The following is a 13166-nucleotide window of genomic DNA, read 5'->3' as shown; positions in this document are numbered from 1 at the left end:
GTCTGAGCGAGGATGCGAATGCGATCTGTTTTGAATAGGACGAGTTGATGCCGTCCACTTGTCTCTTTCCACCAAAGTTGGTTCCTGCGTACGAAAAATAGATGGGCGCGTTTGATTAGGCGAGGGCGATCTTTGAGAGGAATTATGTCTGGGAATGAAAGACTGTTGAGCAAGGAGCGGATGGCTTGGAGCTCGATATCAAGGCATTGAAAGTGCTCTGTGGAGGGGATTGTGATTTCAGGCGTGTCTGCTTGGCGTGTTGCGAGGACGAGTGCATTGTTGGGAAAGAGTGAGTCGTTATCAATGGTTTTCGCCACCCAAACTCCTGCGTCCAAAATATCCTCTATCCACTCATCAACTTCCTCTATGGTCTCCTCTTCATCATCTTGTGGGGTCCTTCATCGACGAGAGAGTCCATCTGGACCAGCGTGCTTGGATCCCGGTATGTGTCGAAGTGTGAAGTTGAAGAGTAAGATTCCCACTATCCAGCGGTTGACTGCGGCGTTTGGCTGAATGTCAGGATTATTCAGCATGCCCTTGATATATTTAGCGTCTACTTCTACTACGAGATTCTTAACTCCAATGATCCAGACTTTCACAGCCTTCAGCGCTTGGAACAATCCGTATAACTCGATCTTCGATTGCGAATATCGGGCTTCTCGATCATTCCATGTAATGGAACCAAAGCGGGCTGGTTGCCGTTGTTTGTCGTCGTCGAGTTGTTGTAGGATCCAACCACAGGCTATGTGAGAAGAATCAACAGCGAGTATTACTTCATTGGTAGAGTAGTAGTTGAGTGGGCGGATTGCAGGGGAATGAATGATAGCGGTTTTGAGCGTTTCCATCGCATGCTGAGCATCTGGTGACCATTCGAAGTCGACGTTGGTGTGGGTAAGGATGGTGAGGGGACGCGCAATGAGCGCGAAATCGCGAATCCAGTTGCGAATTGTGCCAGCGGTGCCCAGAAATCCGCGGACTTCTGTTCGCATGGTACAGGGAGGCCAGTCTTGGATTTTGGCGATTTTGGAGTGATCAGGTACACGACCCTCGTACGTGCACAGCTGTCCTACCACCAGAACTTCGGGAACGCAGAGGAACAACTTTGTGGCAGAAACCGTCGCGCTGGCATGTTTGAGTTGATGGAGAACTCAGTTGGCATCCGCACAGTGTTCCCATACGAACCTGCGGATGCCAGGGTTTTCGGGGAGGGTCTGATACGATCCGTCGGGCAATTTGTAGCGAGTGGGTGGGCCAAGGACATTGATGTCGTCCTGGAAATTGGGAGCAACTTCTGTCTCGGCTTGTAAGATGAAGGCAACGTTGTTCTGGAAGACAGCAGGTGAGTCGGTCCATCCTTGAGGGAGGACAGTAAGGTGATAGGTTCCAAGGGGAGTCTGAAAAGTTGTGATATCGCGTGATTCTTCGGCGAGGGTACGATGGTCGAAGCCCATGAAGAGGTCCATCATGGAGTAGATAGCGCGTCCTGCGCATTGCTCTGCGAAGAGCTCGACATAGGGCATCGTTGCAGCATCCTTTACGGTGATGGAATTGAGTTGCTGGAGGTCGTGGACGATGCATACGGCGCCACTCTTCTTCGCGACGCAGAACCAGCAGGATTGGTAGGAGGAGTTCAACACTTCGTAGACACCTGATGCGATCTTCGACTTGATGAGCTTGATGACCTTGTCCTTGATGCCTGGAGGGATTGGCAGTTGACAGTGAGTCCAAGGGATGTGTTCGATGGTGGGGATGACTACAGGAGGGAAGTAGTCATCACGGAATCGTCCTTTCTCCATTTCGTCCCAGGCGAGCGCAAGCTCATTGTTCGTTAGGACCTGCACGGCGAGTTTTTGCTCTTCTGGGAGGAGAAACTCGTTTTTGAAAATCCCGAGTTGGTCCATGCGGCTTTGGGAAAGGCGACTGCCGGGTGAGAAGGCAGGGGGAGTAGTTGAAAGGGGTGGAAGGGAAGCGAGGGGGTCCTCTGGAAAGCGGCGGATGATGCGCGCATGAGCTGGCATTGTCGTAGCCACAGGTCTCACCTTGTTGGCGACCTTTTTGTAGGCGAAGGTGCGGTGGATTGGGTTGACGTCGAAGTGCGCTTGAAGGAGGAATTCGGCGAAAGAGGAAAATGATAGGCGGGAAATGGGGGTAAAGGAAGGTTCTGGGGGTTTTGGAATACCTGGCGATGACGACGCCAATACTATACGGGTAGTACAATCCTCCATACACAGGGGTGTTGGTGGTGATGCGGTTGAGGCAGGGGATGTTGATGTTGAATAACTTGGCGATGGCATGTTCGATGGTGGGGTAATGTAGGAGGTGGGTGGAAGGTATGCAGGCTTTGGTGGAGAAGGATAGCCCTGATGACCATAAGATGGAGTGGGTGCCAAGGCGGTTGGAGGAATTTGCGGAGTAGATAGGACTGTGGGGCGAGTTTGTTTGATGGCATGGTAAATATCAGTGTAGCTTGCTGGGGAAATTTGCGGAGTAGATAGGACTGAGGCTGTCAATGCGAGAGATGGGTGAGGCCATGGGAGAGGAGTCGTTCTGACAGTCCGGGTATTGGTTGGATCCCTTGGGTCATGAACTGAAATGTGAACATTGTCAGTATCTTCGGCTTTCGCAAGACGAACCAAGCGCTGCCAAGGTCTTCCCAAGAGAAGGCGGTAGGGCGCTTCTGGTACCATGTAGGCATGGGCCCAGGTCTTGATGCCTTCTACATCGATTTCCAACATTTCCAGGCATCCAGGCATCTCTTGGGATCCTCCGTTTGCGGTCTGCATGCGCATTCACACGTCTTGATTGATGGGGGCGTTTGTTTTCCGCCAGACATCTTCCCGGATCACAACGATTTCGGATCCTTTGTCCAGCAGCGCTAGTTCTGAGTGCGACCCATTCAGCATTACGCAAATTTCGCGTAACGGTGTGGCGTGCTCGATCTGCAAGGGGGGAGTACATGATGCCGCGATGAGGACTTTGGCTGAGGATGTGGTAGGGGGTGTTGGAACTCGCTGGGTGCGGGAATGCTCAACCGCTTCCTTCCTCAAGTCTGGGCTGATTGCCAGAAGGTCGGATACAGTTAGGTGGGGAATGGAGATATTGAGGATGGCCTTGTAGAGCCGTTTTGCTGCGTCAGGCGAAGTCGCCTTGGATTCGTACCGAAAGGCTGGTTCCTTCTTGGCTTCAGTACTGGTGGGCTGCGCGGTTTCTAAAGGAGCGGGAATGGAGATGGGACATGTAGCAGGAGAAGGAGTGGTGTGGGTAGATACAGGAGCGGGAATAGAGACTGGACGTATAATAGAGGTTTGAGGGGTAGGTACAGGAGCAGGAATCGAGACGGAACATGTAGCAGAAGTGGAAGGAGTAGATACAGGAGCGGGAATGGAGACGGATCGTGTCGCAGAGGTTGATTCTGAGGTTTGCGCAGCCTTGGTCTTGGAGCGAGTGATGGCAAGTGCTTCCACTGATTGGTCGTCGTCGATTTCTTCTATAGTTACGATTACTGCGTGATTCACGGTTACCGGTTCGCACTGAAGGAAGTACGATTCGGAAATGAAGATGGAGGAGGAATTCTCCGGGGGTGCTGATTGCGAAGGGAGTTCTTGTTGAGGGTTCTCGAGGACAATTGAATTCGATCCTGTGGCAGGCGTGGTCGGGTGAGGGGCGGCATATTGCACGTCAATAACTTGCTTGAAGGTTTCGTCACCATAACGTCGGATGTGCAAGCGATCAGGATATGTGAAGTATTGTCCATCGCGAATAATTCGTCCAGCACGCAGGTATTCTCCTGCGGTGGAACAGGTGCACATTACGTGCGGTCCTCCACAAAAGAAGCACTTCGTGTTCTGCGGATAATTGGAGGATGAGGGAAGGGGAGGAAGGGGCAGATATGGTAGAGCGCTTGGAGCTGGGACCAGAGTACTGATGAGTTGATGGGATTTGGGGGGTGCCCATGCCTGTGCAGCTGCGGGAGCTAAGCAGACAAGTCAGGTGTAGCATCCAGAATAAGCGACATCGCCGATATCGAGGCCGTGCATCCGATGATGTTTGTTTTGAAGACATTGAAATCCTTGCTTTCATACCCCGTAAGCGTGACCCAAAACCTTTTGGTCTCCAGGTTGACGTATCGGACTGCCATCTTGCATTTGTCGGTGTCATTGAGTCCACACGACAAAGCTAGGTCTTCGAATAACTCCAGAAATTCCAAGAGGTCGGATGTTTCTCCGCTGAAGGTTGGTGCCTTGCTAGACCCAGGACCGGGCATAGCGGATATTCCTTTGTTGGTTGTTGACATGGTGGAAGCGGGTATAGGTGGTGGTGGCTTATGCGAGGGTCGAGGGACGGTGGGCTGGACGGTTGCAGGTTTTTGTTGCGCTAGTTCAGGAGGTTGAGTCTGCAATGATGAGATTTGGGGAACAAATTGAGGTTTAGGAATAGGGGGGACGGTTGTTTGGAAGGAAGCTGTTTCGACGTCGTCAGGCTTAGGAGGTATGGAAGGGTATGATGGCGTCTCGGGATTGAACACCACGGGCCTCAGAGGAAACATTTGGGAGGAAGGAAGAGGTGGGAATAGCGAGTTGAATCGAGGAAGTTGATTTATGGTATCGTCCTCAGAGATAGAAGATTCGGATGGAACATCGGATGTGTCTAAGTACTGTTTTGGGTTTGAGCGAGTTGGGGTTCGATAAGCGTAGGTCTGCTTTGGGGAAGTTTGGATGAGTTGCGTTTCGAGGAGGTAGGGTAGGGAGGATGCGGTGAAGGTGCTTGCACGGTTTTGGAAATTCTTTGGAGTGGGGGCGGGAGCGTTCTTCAGCGGTGCCAGTGCAGTTGGCTGTTCCTGTTGGAGGCGTATCTGCGCGTTCGGATGATAGTACTTAGTAATTGCGAGAGAATTAAAAGGTTGTGACAGGGTTCGATGAATCAAACTTGGGGTGCAAGGGTAGCTCGAGAGCAATTCCCTCATGGTGGGCTCCAAATTTGTAAGGCTGCTTGTGAGTTCGATAGGGAATTGATCGATAGGACGAAAAGTGCGAGACTCATCGATTACAATGTGAAAGGCAAGGACAACGAGTAAGTTCTTTGGGAGGCTTGCTTGGAGCGGGGAATAAAGGTCTATATTCTGCTGATTAGTGTAGGTGTACATGGGCTGTATTTATACGTCTGCAGTGAGTTCTACTATACCAGAACGAGCGCAAGTAGCATGCGGAACACATGAAAATACTCGGTGTAGGACGGGGATGGTGAGGATGGTGCACAAGGTAAGGTACGAAAAATGACATAGAAAAGGGTATATAGGAATGTATCCACATACTCGGACGCGAAGAGTTGAACTCTTCCCATCAATGAGTCACGTGGCTGTGTTCGACTTGTCATAAGTTCGAACTCCTTATTTCTAAGTCGGTTCGGTGCGTAGAGGACATATGGTCCTTACATATGTGTAAAAGAAATACTCCCATTGAAATTCATAGAACCGTGGAGTGGCCTCGGACGAGGGCAATGATTGAATGATATTGCCTAAACCCCGCCGGGAATTGCCGCAGTCCCGCCGTGAGACGTACACGCAGTGTTGACATCGTGATGTGTAGCTGTCCTGCAATTGCAATGTGTTGCACTCGAAGATTGTCGATTTCCTCAGTACCAATAATCTCAACAGATTCTGTCCTCAGCAAGTTCTTACTGGGCATCATGGATGGGACGAGGTGACATCGAACTCTATCTACCCGTACAACTTGGTACTAAAAGGACGAAAATCGGGGCCTTCCCAAATATTGTTCACATCGGGAGGGTCTCTACAGCATCCATCTCCGGGCCACTCTTAGTAGGAAGTGCCATTAATTAGGCTACATGGCCAAGTCTATCTAAACACGTCAGTTCCTCCGCGAACACCGCTATACCAAACTCGGGGGATTAGCCTCTGACTCAGTCGTTTGTTCTTTTGCTTTTTATTGCTTACCGGCGCTGTTGTCACTGGTCAGGCCTCATACTCGCCTAGATTTTCAAAGGCCAAGCTGATGCGCTAGTAGTGTGCCTGCAAATTGATAATATTCAAATAGATAGTTCAACGTTCAGTGACCGCCTGGGCGGAGGCTTTAGCATTAATCTGACGTGCTCGATATTCGATCTGGAGTGAAAGGGCCTTTCGGTTTTCAGGGACACTATTATGCGTACGTTGAACGATGAATGCTCCTCTTAGTTCGGTGACTTATGCGAAAAGGCTACAATAGCTTACTAGTGCCAGTAACCAGTTGTGTCGATGAAGTTGCATGGTCGAGAACTTGTCGAGAACGAGCTAATAATTTGCAAAGTGCAGCTTCCAAACAAGGAAACTATTGGAAGCCTTTGGACAACAAACCAAAACAACGCATACGCTCGAGCCTCAGGTTGTTTCAAGAGGCGGCCTAGGCTGCCATTGGCAGCACAACTGATTGCCACGTAATTCTGATACTAATACGAACTTTGTGGTATGCGTGCAGCTTTACACCTCTCACAGAATTGTGATACAATCACACGTGTTGATATGCTGATTGAATATGTGATGTAAGTATCTTCAAGTAATCCAAAATGAAGATGTTGATGTTTAGTCCAGGAAACACTGCCCTCATATTATGATAACGAGGGTGTTATTGGCTGCGTGTTTTCATTTGCTATGTCTACAGCTAGCTCGTAACATTTCCAAATAAACGGTAATGTCAAACCATGGAAAGGTCTCCATCTGAAAATGTAGTTTTCGGTGTCCATTGATGTCAAGCCCTCAAATTCTCACCTCAACAGAAATGAATAGGCTGGGTTACGACACAATAGACAGCGAAGGTAAGTGTTTTTGCACGTTTACCACCAAACATGCAACTCACAATCTTACACTACATACTTTGTCAAACCTTCACACCGCCAATTCTCTACTGCGCAATATTCAGCTGTAATATACCGCTGCTCGCTTGTATTGAAGGTCTCTTGCGCCACCTCAAGCGGGTACCGCTGCCAAAGCTCGCAGTGGTGGTCGAGTGTGCCGTGGCCGTCCTTCACCAAAATCTCATTGTTACGATACTCCGAACCTTAATGGAGTTGTACTGGTACTGTTGCACGCACTTGTAATGTCATATCCTCTAGTAAAAAGTGCCAGTGCTTACTTCATCGTCACATGCATCTAGGTATACAAATGATGAGCGACGTGTAGTGGAAGTTTTGCGCTCTTGTGGATTGATGCACGCATGGTGTTTCAAAGCGTTTTAATAGACGCTCATTGAACGCCCCAGATATGTTTTCTATGGTGAAGTGACCCACGATTGCCTTTTTGCGACATGTTGTCGGGGCACAATGCTCGTCCACAGCCGTGCTTTGCCTAGCGCTGCTCCACACGTTGTGAGGTTAAAAGGATGGCGCTGTTCTATCCTTCACTTCACTATCTCTCTCATCCTCTTCACTTTTGCACTTCATATCAGCTACTTTAGATCACTTGATCAAATCATCGACACGCCTATCGATATCTCTATGTAAGTCTACTCACACGTCGACTTGATATCTTCATATGCTGATGGTGCCTTTTGCATTTATGTCCTCATACAGCAATCTTCAAATGTCATTGGATAGGTTAGTGTTCAATCTTGAGTATGATGATGCGGTCCATCTCATAATTTTCTTAGCGGGTCTATCCTTCCGAGCTCTCAACCTGGAATCCATACAGAAAACATCACTAGCACGGTCTCGGAAGACATCCCAGAGTTTCTTCGCGAACATGTGGCCGCTGAGTATGTGGTTCTGCATTCCAGATTTCTACTCGAACTGACGGCCTTTGGCAGATGGGCTCGGATGTGTGAGGAAGATGAATACCTAAAGACGTGCCATTGGTACGTGCCACCCCAACTGAGTGCCCGTCATTGCTCATTTATTTTTCCAGGTCTTCAGCGCCTTCACAGGGTGTTCAAGATAATCACATGTCGTTTCCGACGTTGAACCAGTTCACCGCTCCGGTAGCTGGTCTGCCCCAGCTTCCCCCAATGGATCCGATCCAACATCATCCTGCGCAGCCCTCTTCTGTCCTTCAAGCTTCGCTGGAAGGCCCCGCATGGTCCCAGCCTGGCTATAATGGTGGTTCGTATGCGAACGGACCTGATTTTACTCAAAATCATTCTCGTACTGTCGTCGACCTAGAGCTTTGGGCAGCGGGAGATCCCCGCGCGTATGACCCCAAACCGCCATTTCCCCAAGAGCAAAATGCGCATGCAATGACCAATTACAACGCTTTTTTGCCGGCCGTTTCAGACTCTGATGCGACAATGAGCGATCACAGTAGCTTCGAACCGTCTTCCTCTGCTTCCGATGGGACGGTGGGCGCCAAAACTCCCAAGCGCAAAACTCGTCACGCTGCTAAATCTGAGGACGGCAATCCGAGTTCGTCTCTTGCGCAAAGTCCGCGCAAGCGCAGATGCTTGGACGACGAAGAAGACGAAATAAGAGAAGGGAAGTTTGGTTTTTACAGACTAGCGGATGCCGATGCCGTAGTCATGGCTGCCCCCGTTCATGACCCGAAGCCTGTCGATATTAGTCGCCGCAGGACCCATGATGCCGATGGTAATCTTCTTCGAACGAGGACATTTGGCGCAATGGAACTCGACGATTCTTACCCTAAACGGTCTGTCAAAATTACGAATGAACTACCCGCAGGGATGACTTGCGTACGAGCATGCGGTTGGACGGACCAGCCCTGTGGGCTGTTTGTAGAAATGAACAAGACCCGCGTTGCACACCACCTGCTTCATTGGCACGGTGTCAAATCCACAGACATAGCTCCTTGCAAATTCGAGGATTGCTCAAGACCAGAGGCGATGCTCAATTTGGGCCGTCACATCGAGGGCGTCCATTATACTACGTCGTACGAATGCCCCTATTGCAACAAGCGGTGGTCGAGGACCGATTCTTTGGATCGGCACAAGGAGAAATGTGGACCGCTCCTTGAGAGCAAGGCCCGCGCTCAGAAGGGACGTCGCAACTTCAGTCTCCAAGACCCAAAGAAGTTGGTCTATGGGTATATTGTTCCTGCCCGCAATGCGACATGATCTAGTGTACGACTGTACGTCCCCATTGGCCTGTATCTGTCGCTACTGCTAACTTTCTGTTGCAGTGATCTAGTATCTTCTCCAATTTTTCACGAGCTTTCTCTCTCTACGACTACGACACTCGTTTCATTCTATCGCATATATGTTTGGCCAAATCACTTCATATCATTCACACTCCTTTGCATCGAATTTTCTTTCTTCTTAGTGTACTTTCCTTTCCTCGTTATCGCTTGGTGCATCTTCTATATGCTTATTAGATAAACATTATGCACGTTAGGTGTAGCTATCGTATCTCATTATGTCGCTTGTATATATGCAATATGCGTGTTGTATGGATAGAGCTCGGAGCTTTGCGTTGTACTTATTGAATGAATATGACATATTGCATTGTATTACTGACACCGCAATGGTTTGACAACTTTCATGCATCCCTCTCAATTATTAGCTTGAACGATTCTTGGATCCTCGCGATCGACTGATTTGTATTCGATACTCACGCCAATCTAACCTAAGCTTTAGTTCTGTGACCTTCTGGCCATTGAATAATTCTGTCACACTACGGCTGCTTGACATCCAATTCAAGCACCGAGACGATGACCAAAACCTCACGATGATACAATCACGGTGCACGAGGAAGTGCTGGCTTGGTACTCAGCCAGTCACCGAGATCAATGCTCGGCGCTCAACTTTGAATAGCGTTCTCAGCGAACTCGGAAGCATGCTAGGCTCCAATAAGATCATCATCAGTACATTAAACAAGATATTAGATACATACCAGAATGTTACAAAGTTGTGATCGTGCGATACGAAGTTCGTACTTTACAAATTGTGATGCAAAAGTGCAAAGAAATGTGACGCAGCGACACGTGCTTCAGCGTTGCTGAAGAGTATGGGATCCCGCTCAGCACGTTGCTCGCGAACAACCCGAACGTGGGCCCCGACTGCACAAGGCGTACGTTGGCGAGGTAAGTAAAATGTGATTTATCGAAGTCATTGCTGATAAAAGAATTTCAGGTTCTCTGCACTGCAAGCCAGATCTATGTGAACACTACCACATCAAATTGAGCTCAGAAGATAACTAAGACTTGAACGTTCTGAGCAAGTACTGAGTCGGCGAGTCAATGAGTGCTCTCGGTGGCAGTGGGACGTTGGAAGGAGTGAATTCCCAACGTGGATTCGGTAGAGGATAGCCTGAGTTATGTGTAAAAGAAATCCTCCCATTGAAATTCATAGAACCGTGGAGTGGGCATGATGATTGTTTGGACTTGTTATTCCCCTCATCATGTAAATATCAAAATAATCACGCATCACTTTCTAACAGCCAAGTACGTACTAGTATGATTTTGTGCTAGCATTTTGTCTCCCCCCACTCTATTATAACGCCTCTAAATGTCTGTTCTCTGTCCACCGACAACATACCTTCCACCGATCGCCAAGATCGCGAGTTTCTCTGCCACCCAGCTTCTCGATGCCTTGACATATCTACAGTCACTTTACCATCCAGAAGTCCGTGGCTCGCGTCGCAAACGTGCGCAGGTGCCTATGTCTAATGGAGAGCAAAATTTACGCCTTCGCCATGAAGATGATGGTCAACTTGAACTCCACGCTATCAGATCTGACGCATTCGAGCGCTCGTATTCCATTCGGTGGCTTACCACTCTTATCGCACAGCTCGAAGTCTGGCAAGACTTATCACATTCCAAAAAAGTCTCATTGGATGATCTCGGGATACCAGGGCATAGTTTGGCTCACACAGAGATGATCGTTCAACAAGCCGCGTCGCTACTCGCGATTTGTGCTGGGGTTGCTGCTGCTGGAATGATTACCCGTCACTTTATTTTTAATTCCATAGACGGGCAGAGGCGAGTGGAAGCTCAGCTTACAGACATTCCGCTGGACAATAATGATTACGGAAGTGTGGGAGCGCAGACATGGGGCGGGGCATGTGTCTTGGCAGAAATGATTGTGGATGATCCTGAGCGGTTTGGACTGGATTCTTCTCACTGCACCGAATCACGCAGGCTTAACGTCCTTGAGCTTGGAGCAGGAACAGGGTTGGTTAGCGTAGTGGTTATGAAGTTACTGGATAGATTGCCATCTTCCAACCATCGCGAGGTTCATGTAGTTGCGACCGATTTCCACCCCTCCGTATTAGCCAACCTCAAGTCAAACGTTAACGCGAATGTCCCCTCCACGCATAATCAAATTACCCCGACACATTCCGTCACCACTCATTTCCTCGACTGGTCATCATTCTCTACTGCTCCTCGACCAGATTGTCTTTCGTACCCATTTGATGTGATTCTTGGTGCAGACATCATATACGAAGCTCAACACGCGGTCTGGATCAGGGACTGTCTCAAAGGGCTCATGCGGCGTCCTTCTGATAGCACCATATCTCCCGCTGCTTTTCATCTCGTGATACCACTTCGTTCAACACACACATTCGAGTCAAGCACGGTTGAGTCCGTCTTTCTCAAGGCATGTGATGCGGATCTCGTCATACTCTCGAAGGAATTTATTGCATGTGATGCATATGGTGATTATCCGCGAGGACAAGGTTCAATTGATGAAGATGTGGAATACATTTATTATAAAATTGGCTGGTTTAATGCACGATTGTAGAATCATAGAATCTAGATCACACAGAATTGCTAAATATCGTGTTTTCCTGACATTTTAGTGACATGGTCAGTGGTCACGCAACGAGAATCAAGTGTTTGTCTCAAATATCCAGACCTCCCTGTCTAATCCTTGTCAATTAGGTCTACCGGGTAGTTGTCGGTAGGGTAATCGAGATAGGTTTGTCTCGGGTGTCGAGACCACTCCTAATCAATTATGCATGTCTATATACAGGGTCCGAGGAATTATCAGGAATCCCAGTACGATGTGTCATCAGACCACACGAGCGTCAGGCTCGTTCCTGCGCAAACGCCGCGCGTACCATATGATCGTATCTATTTACTCAGTCCAAGGATTTTGAGTCACACAGAGTCGAAAGAAAGACGGCAAATGCTGGCCGTCAGAAGACCAGTGTTCGTCCTTCGAGGGTATAAAGGCAGCTAGAAAAGTCAGCTTAAAGGCATCAAACATCACTCACTTGTGTCTGGACCTCCTCACCTGAACATCATGCACGCTTCATTCTTCACCGCCAGACTCGTTGCACTCGCCGTCATTGCCTCAGTTGTTTCTGCTAAGGGTCAGTAATCTTCGAGGTTCGAGTATGCCAACATTTGAAACAGCAAAACGTCTAGATGCCCTCCCTGCTGATTGTGACCGTACTGCAACTGTCAAAGCTGGAGAGACATGTAGCGACATTTGCGCAAAATACGGCGTTCCCACGTACGCACAATCAGGTACCTTCCGTTCACCGGTTCATCGAACGTATGCCACAGATACCAGCTGGCGGCAGTTAACAAAGGCGTCATTGACCCCACCTGTACTAATTTGGTTGTCGATCAAGTAAGACATTCCAAGGTTTGAAAAATACTTGGACTCATCGTCATAGGTTTTATGCCTTGGAATCAAAGGCCATGATTGCAAAGCTACCCATGTTGTCAAGAAAGGCGAGACATGCCACAGCATTGCAGATGCAAATGATATCGAGTTCGACACGTTTATTTTGAACAACCTGAGGGAGGGCTTCAACTGCACTTACATGAGGCCTGCCGAGGTGAATAAAATAAGATTTATTGAATTCATTGCTGATGAAAGAATTTCAGGTTGTCTGCATTGAGACCGAGGTCATTAGGAGGAAATAATCAAGTTGAGCCGAGAAGCTGGAAGTGGGGAAAGACAAATGTTCCTGGTTGACAATAGACTATGGTATATATAGGCTGAATGTTATACACCGGACTTTGAGGCAAAATAATAGCAGCTATTATTTTTGGAAAATCTCATGTAATCACCAAATGATCCTAATGTAGTGCGTTCGTCCCGTTTTCTATGAATTGAACCATCTGGATCATTATTTTCACAATGCCTCATGTACCATTAAGTCCCTGCGCGCTCGCAGTATGCCGTGGGCACTCATCGTCACTTCTCATGATGACAGTGGACATGACAGACTGCTGTGCTGACTCAGAGCACTTAGTGATGGACAGGTCCGGTTCG

General features: G+C 48.6%; 2 protein-coding genes across 2 annotated transcripts; both read left to right on the top strand.

Moving 5' to 3' along the window:
* Window positions 1-10337: 10337 nt before the first annotated feature.
* On the top strand, window positions 10338-11691 carry EDB93DRAFT_1172794 (putative methyltransferase-domain-containing protein). The gene has a single exon (XM_041450397.1). The coding sequence runs from the start codon at window positions 10443-10445 to the stop codon at window positions 11676-11678; it is 1236 nt and encodes a 411-aa protein (XP_041303376.1). The 5' UTR covers window positions 10338-10442; the 3' UTR covers window positions 11679-11691.
* Window positions 11692-11759: 68 nt separating this feature from the next.
* Window positions 11760-12901, top strand: EDB93DRAFT_1172793 (uncharacterized protein). Its single transcript, XM_041450396.1, has 7 exons — window positions 11760-12252; window positions 12308-12395; window positions 12449-12515; window positions 12562-12727; window positions 12751-12753; window positions 12780-12842; window positions 12882-12901. The coding sequence occupies exons 1-6, from the start codon at window positions 12183-12185 to the stop codon at window positions 12812-12814; spliced, it is 429 nt and encodes a 142-aa protein (XP_041303375.1). The 5' UTR covers window positions 11760-12182; the 3' UTR covers window positions 12815-12842; window positions 12882-12901.
* Window positions 12902-13166: the final 265 nt, after the last annotated feature.

The sequence above is a fragment of the Suillus bovinus genome (genome assembly GCF_016758785.1).
Source record: "Suillus bovinus strain UH-Sbo-P2 chromosome Unknown EDB93scaffold_76, whole genome shotgun sequence".
Taxonomy (NCBI): Eukaryota; Fungi; Basidiomycota; class Agaricomycetes; order Boletales; family Suillaceae; genus Suillus; species Suillus bovinus.
The sequence above is the reverse complement of the archived record's forward strand: the minus strand, read 5'-3'. Positions and strand labels throughout refer to the sequence as shown.

Bases quoted from the DNA above. Each gene is read 5' to 3' on its own strand.
- EDB93DRAFT_1172794 (XM_041450397.1), top strand. From the start codon at position 10,443: ATGTCTGTTCTCTGTCCACCGACAACATACCTTCCACCGATCGCCAAG.
- EDB93DRAFT_1172793 (XM_041450396.1), top strand. From the start codon at position 12,183: ATGCACGCTTCATTCTTCACCGCCAGACTCGTTGCACTCGCCGTCATT. The intron at 12,253-12,307 runs GTCAGTAATCTT...CAAAACGTCTAG, and splicing joins CTCAGTTGTTTCTGCTAAGG to ATGCCCTCCCTGCTGATTGT. The intron at 12,396-12,448 runs GTACGCACAATC...CGTATGCCACAG, and splicing joins GCAAAATACGGCGTTCCCAC to ATACCAGCTGGCGGCAGTTA.